The sequence below is a fragment of the Peromyscus eremicus genome, chromosome 23 (genome assembly GCF_949786415.1).
Source record: "Peromyscus eremicus chromosome 23, PerEre_H2_v1, whole genome shotgun sequence".
Classification (NCBI taxonomy): Eukaryota; Metazoa; Chordata; class Mammalia; order Rodentia; family Cricetidae; genus Peromyscus; species Peromyscus eremicus.
In genome coordinates this window covers 42,352,893-42,369,476 of record NC_081438.1, presented here as the reverse complement: position 1 = coordinate 42,369,476, position 16,584 = coordinate 42,352,893, and the positions used below count along the sequence as shown (strand labels likewise).

Below are 16,584 nucleotides of genomic sequence, written 5' to 3'. Positions count from 1 at the left end.
GCACACACCTTTAATCCCAGTACTGGGAGGCACACACAGCATTTAATCCCAGGAAGTGAGGGCACGGCGGAGAAAGGTATGTAAGGCGTGAGGAAACAGGAACTAAAGCAGTTCAGCTGAGACCCTTTCTGGTGAGGACTCAGGCTTTCAGTCTGAGGAAACAGGATCAGCTGAGGAGTTGGTGAGGTGAGGTTGGCTGTGCCTTGCTCTGCTTCTCTGATCTTTCAGCTTTCACCTCAATATCTGGCTCTGGGTTTTTTATTAAAAAAAAACACCTAAAATTCGAACAACATGGGTCAGCAGCACAGAAAATATTTTCTTCAAAATCATAGGAGAAAATCTCCCTAACCTAAAAAGGAGATGCTTATCAAGGTACAAGAAGCATACAGAACACCAAAGAGACGGGACCAGGAAAGAAAGTCCCCTTGGTACATAATAACCAAACACTAAACATACAGAACAAAGAAAGACTATTAAAAACTGCAAGGAAAAAAGACCAAATAACATGTAAAAGCAGACCCATTAGAATAACATCTGCAATCTCAGTGGAGACCCTAAAATCCAGAAGGGCCTGGATAGATGTCCTACAAACTCTGAAAGAACACAGCAAAACTACCAACCCCAATAGGTCAATGATAAAAGCAAATTTAAGAAAGTTCTACCTACCAATCCAGCTCTACAGAAGGCATTAAAAGAGAACCTTTAGTTGCAAGAAGTTAACCACACCCAAGAAGACACAGGTAATAAATAGTCCCAGAACAGTAAATCAAAAAGGGGGGCCCACACCATAACAAGAAAATAACAGGAATCAATAAGTACTGTTAATTGATAACTCTCAATATTACTGGCCTTAATTCCCCCAACAAAAAGACAGAGACTTAGGCGGGCAGTGGCAGTACACATCCCAGCACTCGGGAGGCAGAGGCAGGCAAATCTCTGAATTCAAGGCCAACCTGGCCTACAGAGTGATTACAAGGACAGCCAGGGCTACACAAAGAAACCCTGTCTAAAAAAAAAAAAAGACACAGACTAATGAATTGGATATGAAAACAGGATCCATCCTTCTTCTTCACCCAATCAATATACCTTAACATCAAAGATAGACATCATCTCAGGGCAAAAAGGATGGGAAAAGACATCCCAAGCAAAAAGACCCAAAAATCAAGCCAGAGCAGCCATTTTAATATCTGACAAAATAGACTTCAAAACAAAACTAATCAGAAGAGATAGAGAAGGACACTCATCAAAGGAGAAATCCATCAAGAGGATACTGAAATTCTAAACATTTGTGCCCCCAACACAAGGCACCTAAGTTCATAAAGAAACACTGATACAGCTAAAATCATATACTAACCCTCACACAGTGAGAGTGTGTGACTTCAGTACCTCACCCTCACCAACAGACAGGCCATCCAGACAAAAACTAAACAGAGAAATGCTGGAATTAAATTATGTCATAAATCAAATGGATCTAGCAAATATCTACAGAACATGTCATGCAAACACAAAAGCATATACCTTCTTCTCAGCTATGTGTGGACTTTCCCCAAAATTAACCACGTACTTGGATACAAAACAAGTCTCAACAGACACAAGAAAACTGAAATAACACCCTGCATCCTTTCAGACTATTGTGGAGAAAAGCTGGATAGTAACAACAGAGACAACCGAAAGTTTACAAACTCATGGAGACTGAACAATGCTCTACTGAATGAAAAATGCAGGGATGATGAAATACACATGAACCTGTAAACACGATCCACCATATAAACAGACAAAAACCACATGAGCATCTCACTAGATGCACAAAAGGCCTTTGAAAAAATCCAACACCCCTTCATGACAAAAGTCCTAGAGATACTAGGGATACAAGGGACATTCCTCAACTTAATAACAGCAATATACAGCAAGCCGATAGCCAGCATCAACTTAAATGGAGAGAAATTCAAAGTAATTCTACTAAAAACAGGAGCAAGCCGGGCGGTGGTGGCGCACGCCTTTAATCCCAGCACTCAGGAGGCAGAGGCAGGCGGATCTCTGTGAGTTCGAGGCCAGCCTGGGCTACCAAGTGAGTCCCAGGAAAGGCGCAAAGCTACACAGAGAAACCCTGTCTCGAAAAACCAAAAAAAAAAAAAAAAAACAGGAGCAAAACAAGGTTGTCCACTCTTTCCATACGTATTCAATATAGTACCTGAAGTCTTCGCTAGAGCAGTAGACAGCTGAAGGAGATCAAGGGGATACACACAGGAAGGGAAGAAGTCGGAGTATCTTTATTAGCAGATGATATAATTTTATGCATAAAAGAGTCTAAAAACTCCATCAGGGAACCTATACAGCTGATAAACACTTTCAGCGAAGTAGCAGAATACAAAATTACCACGCACTGACCTTTCTGAAAGATATGCTGGTGCAATGGTGGTACAAAGTTCGTAGGAGTAACTAACCACTCTGTGGACTTAAGGCCAAGGCACACTGCATGAGATGGAACCCATGCCTGACATGGTTTGTGTGACCAAGAACCTGAGACCGGATAGGCCAGGGACCTAGGGGAAAACCAAATAATGTTCTACTAAAGGAATGCGGCCATAGTAGGACTCCTGAAAACATTCTGCTGTGCTCACAGACCAGTGCCTTGCTCTGTGTCTTCAGAGACGCTTCTTGCAGCGGACTGGAGTGAATACAGAGATTCACCACTGCAGTGTGCAGAGCACGAGAGACCTTGAAGCACTCTGTCTGAAATGGAATGTCTTCCTCAAACCTCTCCCCGCTGTGCAGAAGAGGAGGAGAAAGACTGTAAGAGCAAGAGGGGATGACCGACTACAGACACTGTCCTCCAGACACCACAGGACCGATGCACATAGGAACTCACAGAGACCGTGGCAGCACACACAGGGCCTGTGCGGGTTCAAGCCGGCTGGGGGTCTTGGCACTGAGAGTGGGAAGTGGGCATGGGCTCCCACCCCTAACGAGGAAGCTACCCGCAACTGATGCTCACTGGCAAAGGAAAATTTTGTTTTCTCCAATGGAGTCTCACTGGGTACATTACCCACACTTCAGGGCAGGCCCCGTGCCTGGGAGCAGTTGACCAACACACAACACACTCAATGGTATTTCTGTAGCCTTTTCATCTCATATTGCTTTGTTGGGACACTTGTGTTGGGCTTTTGCTTGTATGTTTTGGTTTCCATTTTTGTGGTTTTGTGGGGTGTGGTTTGTGAGTGTCTGTGTGCATGTGTTTTCTTGTGTCTGGTTTTCAGGAGAGAGAAAGGGCGTGGAGTTGGGTGATGGGAGGATCTGGGAGATGCTGGAGGATGGGAGAAGCATGATCACAATAGTTTCAATTTAGAAAAAATATATTGACAAAAATAAAACAGGGCTGAGCACTGTGACACACACCTTTAATCCCAGCACTCGGGCAAAGGCAGGTGGATCTCTGTGAGTTTGAAGCCAGGCTGGTCTACGTAGCAAGTTTCAGGACAACCACGGATACATAAAAGCCTCTGTCTCAAAAAAGAAGAAAGAAAAAAAGAAAGAAAGAAAGAAAGAAAGAAAGAAAGAAAGAAAGAAAGAAAGAAAGAAAGAAAGAAAAGGATCACAACTCCATCACTGTAGGGAAGTCCATCAAGGCAGGAGCTTCTTAGTCACAGGGTGCTCACAGAGGAGAGCAGAGAGAAACAAATGCGTTCAGGATTGTTTGCTTGTCGTCAGCTCCCTCTCTCCACGGTTCTACTGCTCAAGACTCTACCTAGAGCGTGACGCTGCCCACAGTGGGCTGAACCTTCCCACGTCAAGTAACAATCGACACAATCCCCCACAGACATTCCCACAGGCCAATCTGATCTAAATAATTTCTCATTAAGACTCTCTTCCCAATTGATTCTAGGTTGTGTCAAAAGACTAACAATCACAGCAAGAATAACAGGCTGGATGAAGTACCTCACAGTACGTGTTAGTGGGAGGCTGGGTAGGAAGTGCCAAGGTTAGGGATGTAGTATTCCATGCACACTGCCTGTGTTCAAATGCCAGCTCTGCCATCTAGGAGCTGTGCAAACTTGGGCAAGTTACTTATCTATGGACTTCCATTAGACAGCATTGATTTCCAAAGCATTGAGTTCCTGCAGTGGTTGTGAAAATTTAAAAAATTTAATATATAAGACACTAGGAATTTTTCCAGTCCTGTGTTGCTTCTAAATTAAGTGGTGTCACATGATTGTCAATATTTGAGTGTTTTATTATTTTAACTTGGAGTTTTCATTTGTTCTGTGATAAGTTCTTTCTGTGTAGCCTAGGCTGGCCTCAGACTCACTGTGTAGCCCAGGCTAGCCTTAAACTCACAATCCTTCTGCCTCAACCTCCAAGTGCTCGGATTACAGACCTTCATAAACATACCTCTGTGTATGTGTGTGTGTGTGTGTGTGTGTGTGTGAGAGAGAGAGAGAGAGAGAGAGAGTCACACCTCCTCCTGTCTCAGTGTCATGGTGTCCCCCCCTCCCCCTCACTCTCTCTTTCTCCTCTCTCTATCACATGCCCCTCTTCTACCCTGTCCCTTCTCTCTGTCCCTTTCTTCTGTCTCCTCTCCTCCTGTCCTGTGTCTTTCTCACTTCTCTCTCCCTCGCTGTCCACTTTCTCTTTCTTTATGTCTCCTTTGTATCTTTGTCTCTCACATCCTCTCTTCCTCTTTCCTCCTCTGTCTCTCTCCTCTTTCTTGCTCTGCCCTCTTGTATCTCTCGCACACTCCTTTCTATCTCCCTCTCTTCCCATCTCCTCCTTTTCTCTCTCTCATGTATCTTTCTCACATACTCCTCTCTTCCTCCCTCCCTCCCCTTCTCCTTCTCCATCTCTTATCCCTCCTCCTTCTCTCTCTCTCTCTCTCTCTCTCTCTCTCTCTCTCTCTCTCTCTCTCTCCCCCTCCCTTCACATAGTGATTCAGTCCACCATAGCTTTGGTCCAGATCTAGGTTACACCACTTCCTTCCTTCTGTATTTCAAGAGTGCTGGTTGGCATCACTGCATCTCCTACAGTTCATTTACCTGAGAAATAAAGGTAATAATAGCCTGGACTTCCCCGGGTTCTGGGGAGCACCCAAAAAAGGCATTGTGTGTGCTGTGGTTGCCCAGGTGGTGAGCCTATAATTAGGTCTGTGGAAATAGAAGCCCTTAGTGAGCTGCTCACAAAGGAGAAGTGTCCCCACCAGGCTGGCCTTGCTGCCCTCTCCAATTGGCTCCCACACACCTAGAGGACAAGGACAGACTCCAAGTTCAAGTGAGTTTGTGTCTATGTGTGGATTTTGTGTGTGGGTTTGTCTGTGTGTCTATGTGTAGTGTCTGTTTGTCTCTTTGTATCAGGAACTAGCTATGGGTACTGGACAGCAAAGGCTCCTTGAAAGAAACTACCTTGGACTAAGCCTTGAACAAACGACTGGAGAGCCCAGTTGCCAAGCAGGGGCAACAGTGTAGACAGAATCAAGAAGTGCATAGGCCTCAGCGTAGGAGAAGAGCCTCTGCCCCAGGGGTCAGGACCTGGGCTGAACCTGGCTTCTCCCTGGAAGAGTGACTTGGTTTATTCATTTACAAGAGCAGCGAGCAGCAATTTGACTGTTTGTGTGAAGGGGAGAAAGAACGTATTAGGTGCTCAGTGCACCACTGATTGATACTCGGAGAATACGGGGTGGGTGGGTAAACCAGAGGCTGATCAGTAAAAGCTATAGAAAGCCAGAGAAGGTCCTATCCAAGGGAGCGGCAGGGATACAATGTTCCAGACTCATCCCTGTGTGGGGTGGGCAGATGACTTGATTCAGTGAGAGAGGATGAACTCTCCAGGTATCAATCAGTGGGGTACTTAGCACTTCACACGCACTTTGCATACAAATAGAGTCAAATTGCTGCTCACTGCTTTTATAAAAGAGTAAACCAAGTCACTCTCCCTATGCCTAGGCTGATCCAGCTGCCAAGGAGTAAGTAGTGTACCTCTGGCCTCTTCCTCTAATGGCAGAATCAGTTTAGGATGCTCCCAGGCAGAGGATAGCTGCCCTACACCATCATGTTCCTAAGGCCCAGAGAGGGCATGTAACTTGCCCATAGTCACACAGCAAAGAGAGAACAGTTGTTGACAGCCAGGCTTCCTTGTGGTACGTGCTGCTTTAAAGTCCAAGTGGAAAGGGCTAGGGCTAAAGCTCAGTCAGTCGATGCCTGCCCAGCATGAAGCCTGGATTCCATCTCTAGTGCTGCATCAGCTGGACATGGTGGTACACGCCAGTGCTCCCAGCACTTGAGAAGTGGAGGCAGGAAGATCAGAGGTTCATTGGTCTGGGCCTCACAAGACATTCAAAAAGGAAAAAAACAAAAACAAAAAAACACTGCCAGCAAGAATTGAATGCAAAACGTGTTTTAAATGTAACAGTCAAAAAGTAGGGAGAAGAGCTGGAAATGCTGTCTCTGAGCGCCACACAGATGGAGCCCTTAACCGAGACTACAGTCAGATCCAGTGGCTCACGGTGGATGTTGTACATGTTCAAATGGGGCTGCCGCACTCCACAGCATTGCTAAGTGGCTCAGTGGGTAAAGCGCATGCCGGGCAAGCACGAGAAGCTGAGTGCAGATCCCCAGCACTTACACACACCCAGGCCTAGTGGTGCACTCCTGGAGTCTCAATGCTGGGGAAAAGAACATAAGAGGAACCCTGGGACTCGCTGGCCTTTCTGCCTCGCCATTTCCACAAACTCCAAGCCACTGAAATAAATAATAAATAAGGCAGGCCTGGTCACATACGAGCATGAAAGCATGCCTGTAATCCTAGCACTGGTGTCAGGAAGTGGAGACAGGAGGATCAATGGAGCTTGCTGGCTGCTAACCCAGCTCCAGGTTCAGTGAGCAACCTGTCTCAAGAGAATAAAGTAGGACGTGATAGAGCTGGACCATGATGTCTTCCTCGGGCCCCTGCACACATGTGTACAGGTGTGTACACTAACACACGTGCACAAGCTTACAGCACACACACGCATGAGCCACATGTACACACATACATGTACACCTGCACACACATGTACCTGAATGCATACACACGTATACACAAATGCTAAACATCCCATTTTTACAGATAAAAAAGACATTTCTAACTTAAACCAGTAGCCAACATTGCTCGTGTACTGAGCACCTGCTGGGTGCCTCCTGTTCCGGATGCTTGACTCATGGTGCCAGGCTTCTGAGGCTGCATTAGCCGTATCTCCCAAGCTCACTATGATATTCACTTTTAACTTCTGGACTAAACAAAATCAGCCTACACTCCTGGGATCTCCAAGTCTCAGATGCTGTCCTACACTTTCAGAGAGATTTTGACAGTTATCCTAACATCCATTGAAACCAAGTCACTTCCAGGGCTGTGACGAACTGTGTGGAGTGAAACCCACTTTTCAGACGGTGTGTGTACCATCCCTGAAAGGATCTAAGCGGGACTGCCATGGAGGAGCATGAATACTCAGGTAAGGAGTTTCCCGGGTGCCAATGCTGGCACTTATTCTGCCCAGGAGAGGTGGGGGCCTCGTCAGTCCTCTTTACCCAAGAGGGTGAATTTCCAGGAAAGGCCAGGAGGTAGGGTAAAGTGGGGAAGCACTGACTGATGCCAGGGGCACACAGCCAGGTGGAACAGGGAAACTCAGGGCCCTTCCCTTCTGTGACTCAACACCCTCTCAACAAAACTCGGTCCCAGCTGGGCGGCTCAGGGTCACAGAGTTGAAGGCCAATTTGAACAGGAACTTGGAATTCAGAATGAGTTCTGAAAACCCGGGTAAGGAAGAGCTGGGGGTGCTGCATGGAGAACATCAAGACAGGGTTGGGGAGCTCGGGTACTGGGGTGAAGCCTGGAGAGTGTGGTATCTGGGGACTGGAGTTCCATATGAGGCAAGAATTGGGACGAGGTGTCTTGCAACTAGGGAAGGGGCTCAGGATTGGGGGTAAACCCCAGAGTAGCTAGGATCTGAGGATCGAGGTACAAGCATGGAGAGTTGGGGGTCAGAACAGACTAGAAAAAGAAGTGCCAGCCCTCTAGAGGTGAGGCTGGGGGACCCAGCATTGCAACAGGGAAGGCTTAGATGCCCCTGGCTCTGTCTGTCTGTCTGGAAATGCCCTGGACTGGAGTCAGACTCGTTGCTTGCTGGAGTGTGGACAGACTGGCTGGACAGCCAAAACCCAGAGAGGCACACGGAGGAGAGACAGATAGACCGAGCTCAGGAGGACCTATGGACATGCACCACACAGATAGACACAGTGGTGGGCAGTTTGTACATCGAGAAAATTGAGAAAGAAGGAGCCTGCGGTCCCCTGAGACCCTCTGCTTTGGTAGGGTTTTAGATGAGCTCTTTGAGACTCTGAGTGATGGGAGACAGTTGGAAATGGAGCCCTCACTCTGCTGTACCCTTCAATACTCCGCACTCCCAACAGGATACTGGGAACCTCCTCCGAAGCGTTGCTGCTGTGCCCGACGGGGACCACAGCTCGTCCTGGTGGGGCTGCTGAGCACAGCAATGTGGGCCGGCATGCTGACCCTGCTTCTTCTGTGGCGTACGGACATCCCCAGCCCCCATAGCTCCCTGACCACTGAGGGTTCTGCTCCCATCCCAATGCCTGGGAAGCCCAGCACCCTCTTTGGAACCTGATCTCCCCATCTTCTGTTCCCTCTTAACATCCCTGTCCCCCAGAACCCCTGGTTCTACTTGTATTCCCAACCCCAGCTGCCAGATGTGGGGAGACAAGTAACTATCCTCTTGTCTGCTCCTCTTTCCACTGCCCCCCTAGACTGGGAAACCGAGAAGAATCTGAAGCAGCTGGGAGACACCGCCATACAGAACGGTATGAAGGGCTCAAGGTGGGCTAGCAGAAGTGAAGGTTGGGATGGCCAGGTATAGCCACCTTCCTGCCACTGGCCACTGTGGGGGCTGCATCAATGTCACCCTCTCTCGAGGGAATGAATGGACAGTCTAAAGAAAGCCTCAGGGGCTAGGGATGTAGTTCCGTTGATGAGTGCTTGCCCTGGGTTCCACTCCCAGCGCTGCATTAACTGGGCACTGTAGTGCATGCCTGTGATCCCAGTGGAGGCAGGAGCATCAGGAGTTTAAGCTCATCCTTGGCTACATATTGAGTTCCAGAGCATCCTGAGCTACATGAAACCCTGTCTCAAAACAATAAAGAAAAAGGAAGAAAGGAAGGAAGGAGGAAGGCCCTCAGAAAACATGGCTACTGCTTTCATATTTAATCCTAGAGGGAAAGGAGGACACAGCTGATTATTCCAGTTCTAGCCGGTACCTCATATGTCCTACCTCTCCCTTGCTCCATCCAAACTATGAAAAAAGCTGCAGCTAGTGTGATGACGTGAAGGAGCCCCTGCACTGAGGACCAGGCTGAAGGACGATGATACGCCTTAACTGGGTGTGGGGTGCATGCTTGTCTGTGATGTCAGGAGGTTGAGGCAGGAGGACTACAAATGAGCGAGCAGTATGAGCCGCACAGTGGGAAAGGAGCAGGGGAGGGAGGGAGGGGAAGAGAGAGCGGAAGGAAAGAGGGGAAGCGGGAAGGGATGGATAGAGGGTGGGTCTTGGCGGGTCTTAAAAACACCTCTCTTCTTCCTCCCTCTGTCCCAGTCTCTCATGTTTCCAAGGACTTACAAAGATACCAGAGTAATCAGTTGGCCCAGAAATCCCAGGGTGAGCCAATCACTTCCTGTCAGACTGGGATGGGAAAGTGGGGAGAGGCTGGGATGGCCTTGGATAGTCAGTGTGACCATGCCCGCTGCAAACCACACAGCAGCGAGCAGGCAGTCCTAAGGGCTATGGAGCAAGAGGCGGGTGGGGGTACAGGTGAGGAGTCTCCAGGCACCTTCTCATCACTGGGTTCTTCTGCTCTGTGGGCAGCTGCTCGGATGTCACAAAGCGTGCAAGAGCTCCAAGCTGAACAGAAGCAGATGAAAGTTCAGGGTAAGACAGGATGAGAGAAAGCCCCCCCCCACCCCTCCGCCCTGAGAACCATAGAGGCACAGGAGGCTGGAGGCCAAGATCAGGGTGTGGGGTGGGGACAAAAGGGAGGGAAAGAGTGGGGAGGGGGAGAGATGGTCCACATGCACCATCTCTGAGGCCAGCAACACACCTTTCAGACTCTGAGCTCTCCCAGAACCTGAACAGACTCCAAGAGAATTTCATTAACGTCAAATCCCAGAGTGAGACTTGGAACACCCAGGAGAAAGGGGCAAACTGATGGGAAGGGGGTGGGGCTGGGGGCTGCCGGTCAGCCTCTGAATGCTGCACCCATCCCTGTACCTTTCAGACTCTGAGTTCTCCCAGAGCCTGAACAGTCTCCAAGAGGATCTAATCAACATCAGATCTCAGGGTGAGACTTGGGATGGCCAGGGGAAGCAGGCACACTGGGTGTGAAGCGGGTGGTGCTGGGGCCTGTCAGTCAGTCTCTGAATGCTGCACCTGTCCCTGGTCCCCCAGGCTTGAATGAGAAGCGCACAGCCTCAGATTCTCTGGAGAAACTCCAGGAAGAGGTGGCAAAGCTGTGGATGGAGATGCTAATATCAAAGGGTGAGTCTCCCACCCGTGGTGGCCTGTAACCACGGACTGTGACATCCTGTTTGTGTCATGTGAGGAGGCTGTGCAGATACAACTGTGTGGCATGGTGTGACTGCCGGGTTTGTGTGATGTGGTTTGTGTGATGTGCCCGGATCTAAGTTTATGTTGGGACCAGAACAGATGGGGACACCCTCTGCTGATGGGGTGGGGTCCACACTGCTTTCCTCCTCCAGGGTGAAGCTAACCACCACTGGCTTCCCTCTGTTCCTGTAGTCTGCCTGGCAAGGCTTAGTGGGGGAATGTGGTCGTCAGCGGCTTGGGGGGGGGGGGGCAGGGACAGAGGGACAGCTCCGAAGCCTGAGGCATCTCCTTAATCCTCTAGGGACCTCAACTCAGGTAAAACAGGATCTTTGTCTTTGATTCAGAGAATTTCAGGACAAGCCGTGTGAAGGGGAATTGGAGTTTATCCAGAGAGATTTCAATGTGGATTTTTAAATTATTTTTACATTTTATTTATTTTATATGCCCGTAAGAGCAGAGGGAGTACACACCATGGCACATATTTGGAGGTCAGAGGACAACTTTCAGGGGTTGGTTCTCTCCTGCCACATGGGTTCTGGGAACTGAACTCAGGTCTTCAGACTTGGCAGCAAGCTCCTTTACCCACTGAGCCCTCTCATTAGCCCTAACACAGATTTAGCACTAGAGTTAAGAGAAAGAATGTGTCCTGGGAAGAAAAGACAGAGCCGGTGTGGGCTTCTCAAGCAGCTGCCTCTCGCTCTCTCCAATCATCTCAGGTGGGATTTAGTGAGTTTTGAGGTCATCTTCAAAGGCCTGCTGAAGATTTTATTAAGTGTGTGTGTGCGTGTGCACGCGCACGTGTGTGTGTGTGTGTGTGTGTGTGTGTGTTGTAGGTGTGGCGGGATGTGCACATGTACCATGGTGCATGTGTAGAAGTCAGCAGACAACCTCAGGTGTAAGCCCTTGACTTCCATCTCATCTGAGACAGGATCTCTCTTTGGCCACGGCATAGGCCAGGCTAGCTGTGAGCATCCAGGGGTTCCCTTGTTTCTGCCTCCCACCTCGCCACAGGGGTGCATGCTGCCAGGTCCAGCTTTAATCAGGTCTGGACATCGAAACTGAGGTCTTCATGCTTGCTCAGCCCAGAGAATGTAAATGAGGTCCCAGGGCAGTTCCCAAGATGGTTACAATTGATGAGGTGGAAGACCACAGGGGTGCAGGATGATAGGACATTCTTACTGTAACAGAACCAATAGTCTTGTCTGAGAGTCCTAGAATTTAGCTGGCAGAGGAATGAAGGCCCACCTGAGATCATACACCCTGGTCAGACCTTGAGCCTGGTTCATTGTTTTAATATAAAGTATCCACATATGGAAAGAATACAGAGCTATCCATGTCATTGTCTCTACTCCGGCAGCCTTCAAAGCACATGCTAACTGTGCTGAAACTCGCTTCTCTGCAGTTGAGAGGCTCCCGCCAGACTCCAGCATGAGGGGCTCCTTTCCTGTCTCCTGTTCCCATAATGTTCTCTCTCCTTCTGCCCACCTCGTCCTCACCATAGCAGCCTCCATAAACTGACCCACTCAGTGCTGAGGGACATCTCCACCAGGGAAGGTGCAGATGAGGCCACCAAGCTTGCCCACGAGCCGTTGCAGAGCCTGTAAGGTGGCCTGAGAATGAGGTTGTAGCGCTGCACTCCACTGCTTCCTTGCCCTTGACTTTCCTTCCACTTCTGGAAAGTCCCAGCCACCCCAGAGGAGCAAGAGAAGAGGAAGGAACTTTGCTTGGTTGGAAGGAGTCCCCATCCCTTGGGACATGTGGCTCTGGGGATCCCAACAGAAAACCCCTGTGGTTTCTTGTGGCTGAGGATGAAGAGACTCTAGGCCATGTTCATTGCTCACAGATTTCTCACCTCTTATCCTTTCTCTGAGTACACACATGCATACACACCACACATACCACATACACACACCACACACCTCACATATACACATATACACAACACGCAAACACAAAACAACACATACTTCACATATACACACATACACAAACACATCACATTACACACACATACCTCACAAACACACATACTATATACACTCACCACATACACACACCTACACAGATACACCAAATATACATACCACATACACCACATACACACACACCACATACACATATTACCACATACATACTAGAATTACAGGTGCATTCGTCCACAGGATCCAAACTCAGGCCTTGTGCTAGTCCAGCACTTCATCCACTGAGACATCTCCCACATACAAATCTGCTCCTGCACCCCGGGGTCTGAGCTCAGCTCTGGTGGTGTCCGTAGTGTGACAGCCAGGAAACTTTCCAGTCTCAGTCTATCCATCCATCTATCCATCCATCCATCTATCCATCCATCCATCTATCATCTGTCTGTCTATCTATCCATCCATCCATGCATGCATCCATGCTTCCATCCATCCATCTATTATGTATCTATCATCTATCTATCTATCTATCAATCATCTATCATCTATCAATCATCTATCTCTCCCTCCCTCTTTCCCCTACTCTGCTTTCATTTCTTTCCTTTTAAATATACTTTTGATATGTATTTTATTTTTAATGGGGTAATGTGCACTGAGTTTAAGGTGCCTGCAGAGTCCAGTCCATAGAGCTGGAAATATTAAAAACTGGATAACACCAAATATTTCATAATAAATGGCTTACCTCTAGAAAAATACCTTGAAATTTCTAGGTATAGCTTTAATAATAATATATATTCTTGCGGCCTGCAAGATTTAATGTGGGTGCTAGGAACAGAATTTAGGTCCTCTGCAAGAGTCATACATGCTCTTAATCACTCAGCTATCTCTGCTTTGACTGGGGTGTCTGGGGGATGGAGAGGTAGCTGAGGTGTCTGTGGGGTGTGCTGTGGCTGAGGTAGGGGTGGGGGTAGCTGAGGGGTATATGGGGTTGTGGCGTGGCTGAGGTGTCTGTGGGGTTGTGGTGTGGCTGAGGTATATGTGGGGTTGTGGTGTGGCTGAGGTATATGTGGGGTTGTGGTGTGGCTGAGGTGTCTGTGGTGATAGTGCTGGTAGTTGAGGTATTGCTAGCCATGGAGGTGTTAGTAACTTTGGAACTGGAAATGTTTCATAATGCTGGTTGAGTTGTGGCTGGCCCTGGCTGTTGCTGGTCCCACTGGGTATTTATGGTGAGGTTGGTGACAATGGCCATTCTGCTAACCACTGAAGTGAGACAGCCTCACCAAAGAATTGGCCAGTTTCGGAGATCCCATGAAGAAAGCAATCTGCAGACCGGCTGTTAGGCTCTCAGCTTGGAGGGACAGATCCCTGGGCGACTGTAGGAGAGACATTACCGTGTACATGCATACGCTGCCCATGGGGGCCAGGGGCAGCCACCACATGCTCCTGAGTCTCTCTTCCATATGCAACCCAGGAGCTGCATGCAGCTGAGCCTCTCTTCAGTGTGTGGCCCCAGGAGCTGCATGCAGCTCAGTCTCTCTTCAGTGTGGCCCCAGGAGCTGCATGCAGCTGAGTCTCTCTTCCATGTGTGGCCCCAGGAGCTGCATGCAGCTCAGTCTCTCTTCAGTGTGGCCCCAGGAGCTGCATGCAGCTGAGTCTCTCTTCCATGTGTGGCCCCAGGAGCTGCATGCAGCTCAGTCTCTCTTCAGTGTGGCCCCAGGAGCTGCATGCAGCTCAGTCTCTCTTCAGTGTGGCCCCAGGAGCTGCATGCAGCTCAGTCTCTCTTCAGTGTGGCCCCAGGAGCTGCATGTAGCTGAGCCTCTCTTCAGTGTGGCCCCAGGAGCTGCATGCAGCTGAGTCTCTCTTCAGTGTGGCCCCAGGAGCTGCATGCAGCTGAGTCTCTCTTCCATGTGTAGCCCCAGGAGCTGCATGCAGCTGAGTCTCTCTTCAGTGTGGCCCCAGGAGCTGCATGCAGCTGAGTCTCTCTTCAGTGTGGCCCCAGGAGCTGCATGCAGCTGAGTCTCTCTTCAGTGTGGCCCCAGGAGCTGCATGCAGCTGAGTCTCTCTTCCATGTGTGGCCCCAGGAGCTGCATGCAGCTGAGCCTCTCTTTTATGTGTGACCCCAGGAGTAGCATGCAGCACATGTCCCGAGAACTGGCTCAATTTCCAACAGAAGTGCTACTATTTTGGCAAGGGCTCCAAGCAGTGGATCCAGGCCCGATTCACCTGCAGTGACCTCGAAGGGCGGCTGGTCAGCATCCACAGCCAGGAGGAGCAGGTGGCTTGGATGACAGGAGGGGCGGGGGTAGGATCCCACCCTGGCCTTCTGGAATGGACAGGAAGGACCGTAAGCATCTCCTCCTAGGACTTCCTGATGAGACACACCAACAAGCAGGATTCCTGGATTGGCCTCCGGGATCTCGATGTGGAGGGAGAGTTCGTATGGATGGACGGAAGCCCTGTGGGTTACAGGTAAAGGGGCCAAGGAGGGAGCAGAACCCTGGACGAGCACCTCATGGCGGAGTCCAGCGCCCAGAGAAAGGGTCCTACAGGCTACACGAAGGAGAGCGGGCCCTGGGGTCTGGACTTCTTAGATCGCTTAGCCGTAGGGAAAGGATGAAGGGCCGAGGAAGCGAGCAGCAAGCAGATTGGAAAGGGGGATCTTGGGCGCATGCGTAGGAGTACATTGATGGGGGAGGCCCAGGTACAGATCACCTGCATGGGGTAAACTTAGCTGTGAGGGGCGTAAAATGGGGAAGGGCTGACTCCGACGGCCTGCAGAGAAGGGACCCCTCCCTCATCATAGCCTACGTCTGGAGGTGTTTCTTGTTCCAGCAACTGGAATCCAGGGGAGCCCAACAACGCGGGGCAGGGTGAGGACTGCGTGATGATGAGGGGATCCGGCCAGTGGAACGATGCCTACTGCCGCAGCTACCTGGATGCCTGGGTGTGTGAGCAGCTGGCCACATGTGAGGAGGCATCTGCCCCTGTAGCCTCTGTGAGTCCAACAGGACCCACTCCAAAAAATGGATCCTGACAAACCCCTGCCCACCCTCTTCTGGATTTCTCATCCACTTTCATCATGGAAACAGCCAGGCCCTCAGGATCCCCTATCAAGGCCTGGGCCTCCGTGATTATGCTCCCAACCGTACTGAAGCAGCTGGTAGATGCCAGCTCCCCAAATAGCCTCTACTGCTCTCCAACTAAGCTGACCATCCCATTCCCTCTGCCCTCCTGAAACCAGAGCCCCAGCCATGCAGCAAGCTCCCTCCTACCTGCACGCACGTACGTGGGCAGCTGAGCCATCCGGGGAGCTGAGAAGACTCCTCCGATCTAGTTTGCCCTTCCTCCCACTCTCTGCATCACACAGAGGTTCCCTCTCCCCGGGGCCTGGGAGCAAATCCTCCCACCAAGTTTGCATGTATCAGTGACAAGGGACCATGGCTGGTCCCCAGCATTCCTCCCCTCCTTGGAGGCCACACCAGGTGCGCTCCAGGTGTGGCAGGTAGAAGCTGACAGTTTCAGAGACTTGGTGCCCAAGACCCTCTTTGAGAATGCAGCGCAACTGATACGGAATTGTACACCTTGTCTATCTCAGTTATTTCTTTTCCCGCGTTATTACAGTAACAGGCTAGGGAGGGGTGGGGCTGAGGCTCAGGAGCATGTGATCCCTAGCCACGTGTGTTGGTACTTGGAACCGTGGCTTTGGGCCAGCCCGGCCCAATCAGTGAGACCCAAATAAAACTGAGAGGCGGGCAGCGATGACCTGAGTCTCGTGCAGTGGAAGGAAACAAGTCCTGGAAGTTAATCTCCACACTACCCTGTGGCATGTGCAACCCACACACTTAAAATACATAAACACATTGTTTAAGATGTTTAAGGTAGAGTGCAGCTGAGGAAGACATCTCACATCTCTGGCTCTACATGTACACACAAAATAAATAATAATTTTAAAAACAAGGTAGAGGGCTAGAGACACGCCTCAGCAGTTAAAAACGCACTGCTCTTCCTAACGATGGAGTTCAGATTGCA

At 49.7% G+C, this 16,584-nt stretch overlaps 1 protein-coding gene across 6 annotated transcripts; it reads left to right on the top strand.

The window, feature by feature from the left end:
* The first annotated feature begins 7,455 nt into the window (after positions 1–7,455).
* Positions 7,456–16,033, top strand: Fcer2 (Fc epsilon receptor II). Of its 6 annotated transcripts, none has more exons than XM_059249541.1 (11): positions 7,456–7,477; positions 8,517–8,555; positions 8,790–8,843; positions 9,632–9,694; positions 9,902–9,964; positions 10,141–10,203; positions 10,311–10,373; positions 10,481–10,570; positions 14,679–14,830; positions 14,918–15,024; positions 15,388–16,033. In XM_059249541.1, the coding sequence occupies exons 1-11, from the start codon at positions 7,456–7,458 to the stop codon at positions 15,587–15,589; spliced, it is 918 nt and encodes a 305-aa protein (XP_059105524.1). In that variant the 3' UTR covers positions 15,590–16,033. The 6 variants fall into 6 exon arrangements, with proteins under 6 accessions (XP_059105524.1, XP_059105520.1, XP_059105525.1 ...); XM_059249537.1 differs by having other exon boundaries at positions 8,436–8,555; XM_059249538.1 differs by lacking the exon at positions 7,456–7,477 and adding an exon at positions 7,764–7,782 and having other exon boundaries at positions 8,436–8,555.
* Positions 16,034–16,584: the final 551 nt, after the last annotated feature.

Excerpts from the sequence above, each read along its gene's own strand:
- Fcer2 (XM_059249537.1), top strand. The coding sequence starts at position 7,456 with ATGGAGGAGCATGAATACTCAG. Across the intron at positions 9,695-9,901 it reads GTTGGCCCAGAAATCCCAGG|CTGCTCGGATGTCACAAAGC; the intron begins GTGAGCCAATCA and ends CTCTGTGGGCAG. Across the intron at positions 10,374-10,480 it reads AATCAACATCAGATCTCAGG|GCTTGAATGAGAAGCGCACA; the intron begins GTGAGACTTGGG and ends CTGGTCCCCCAG.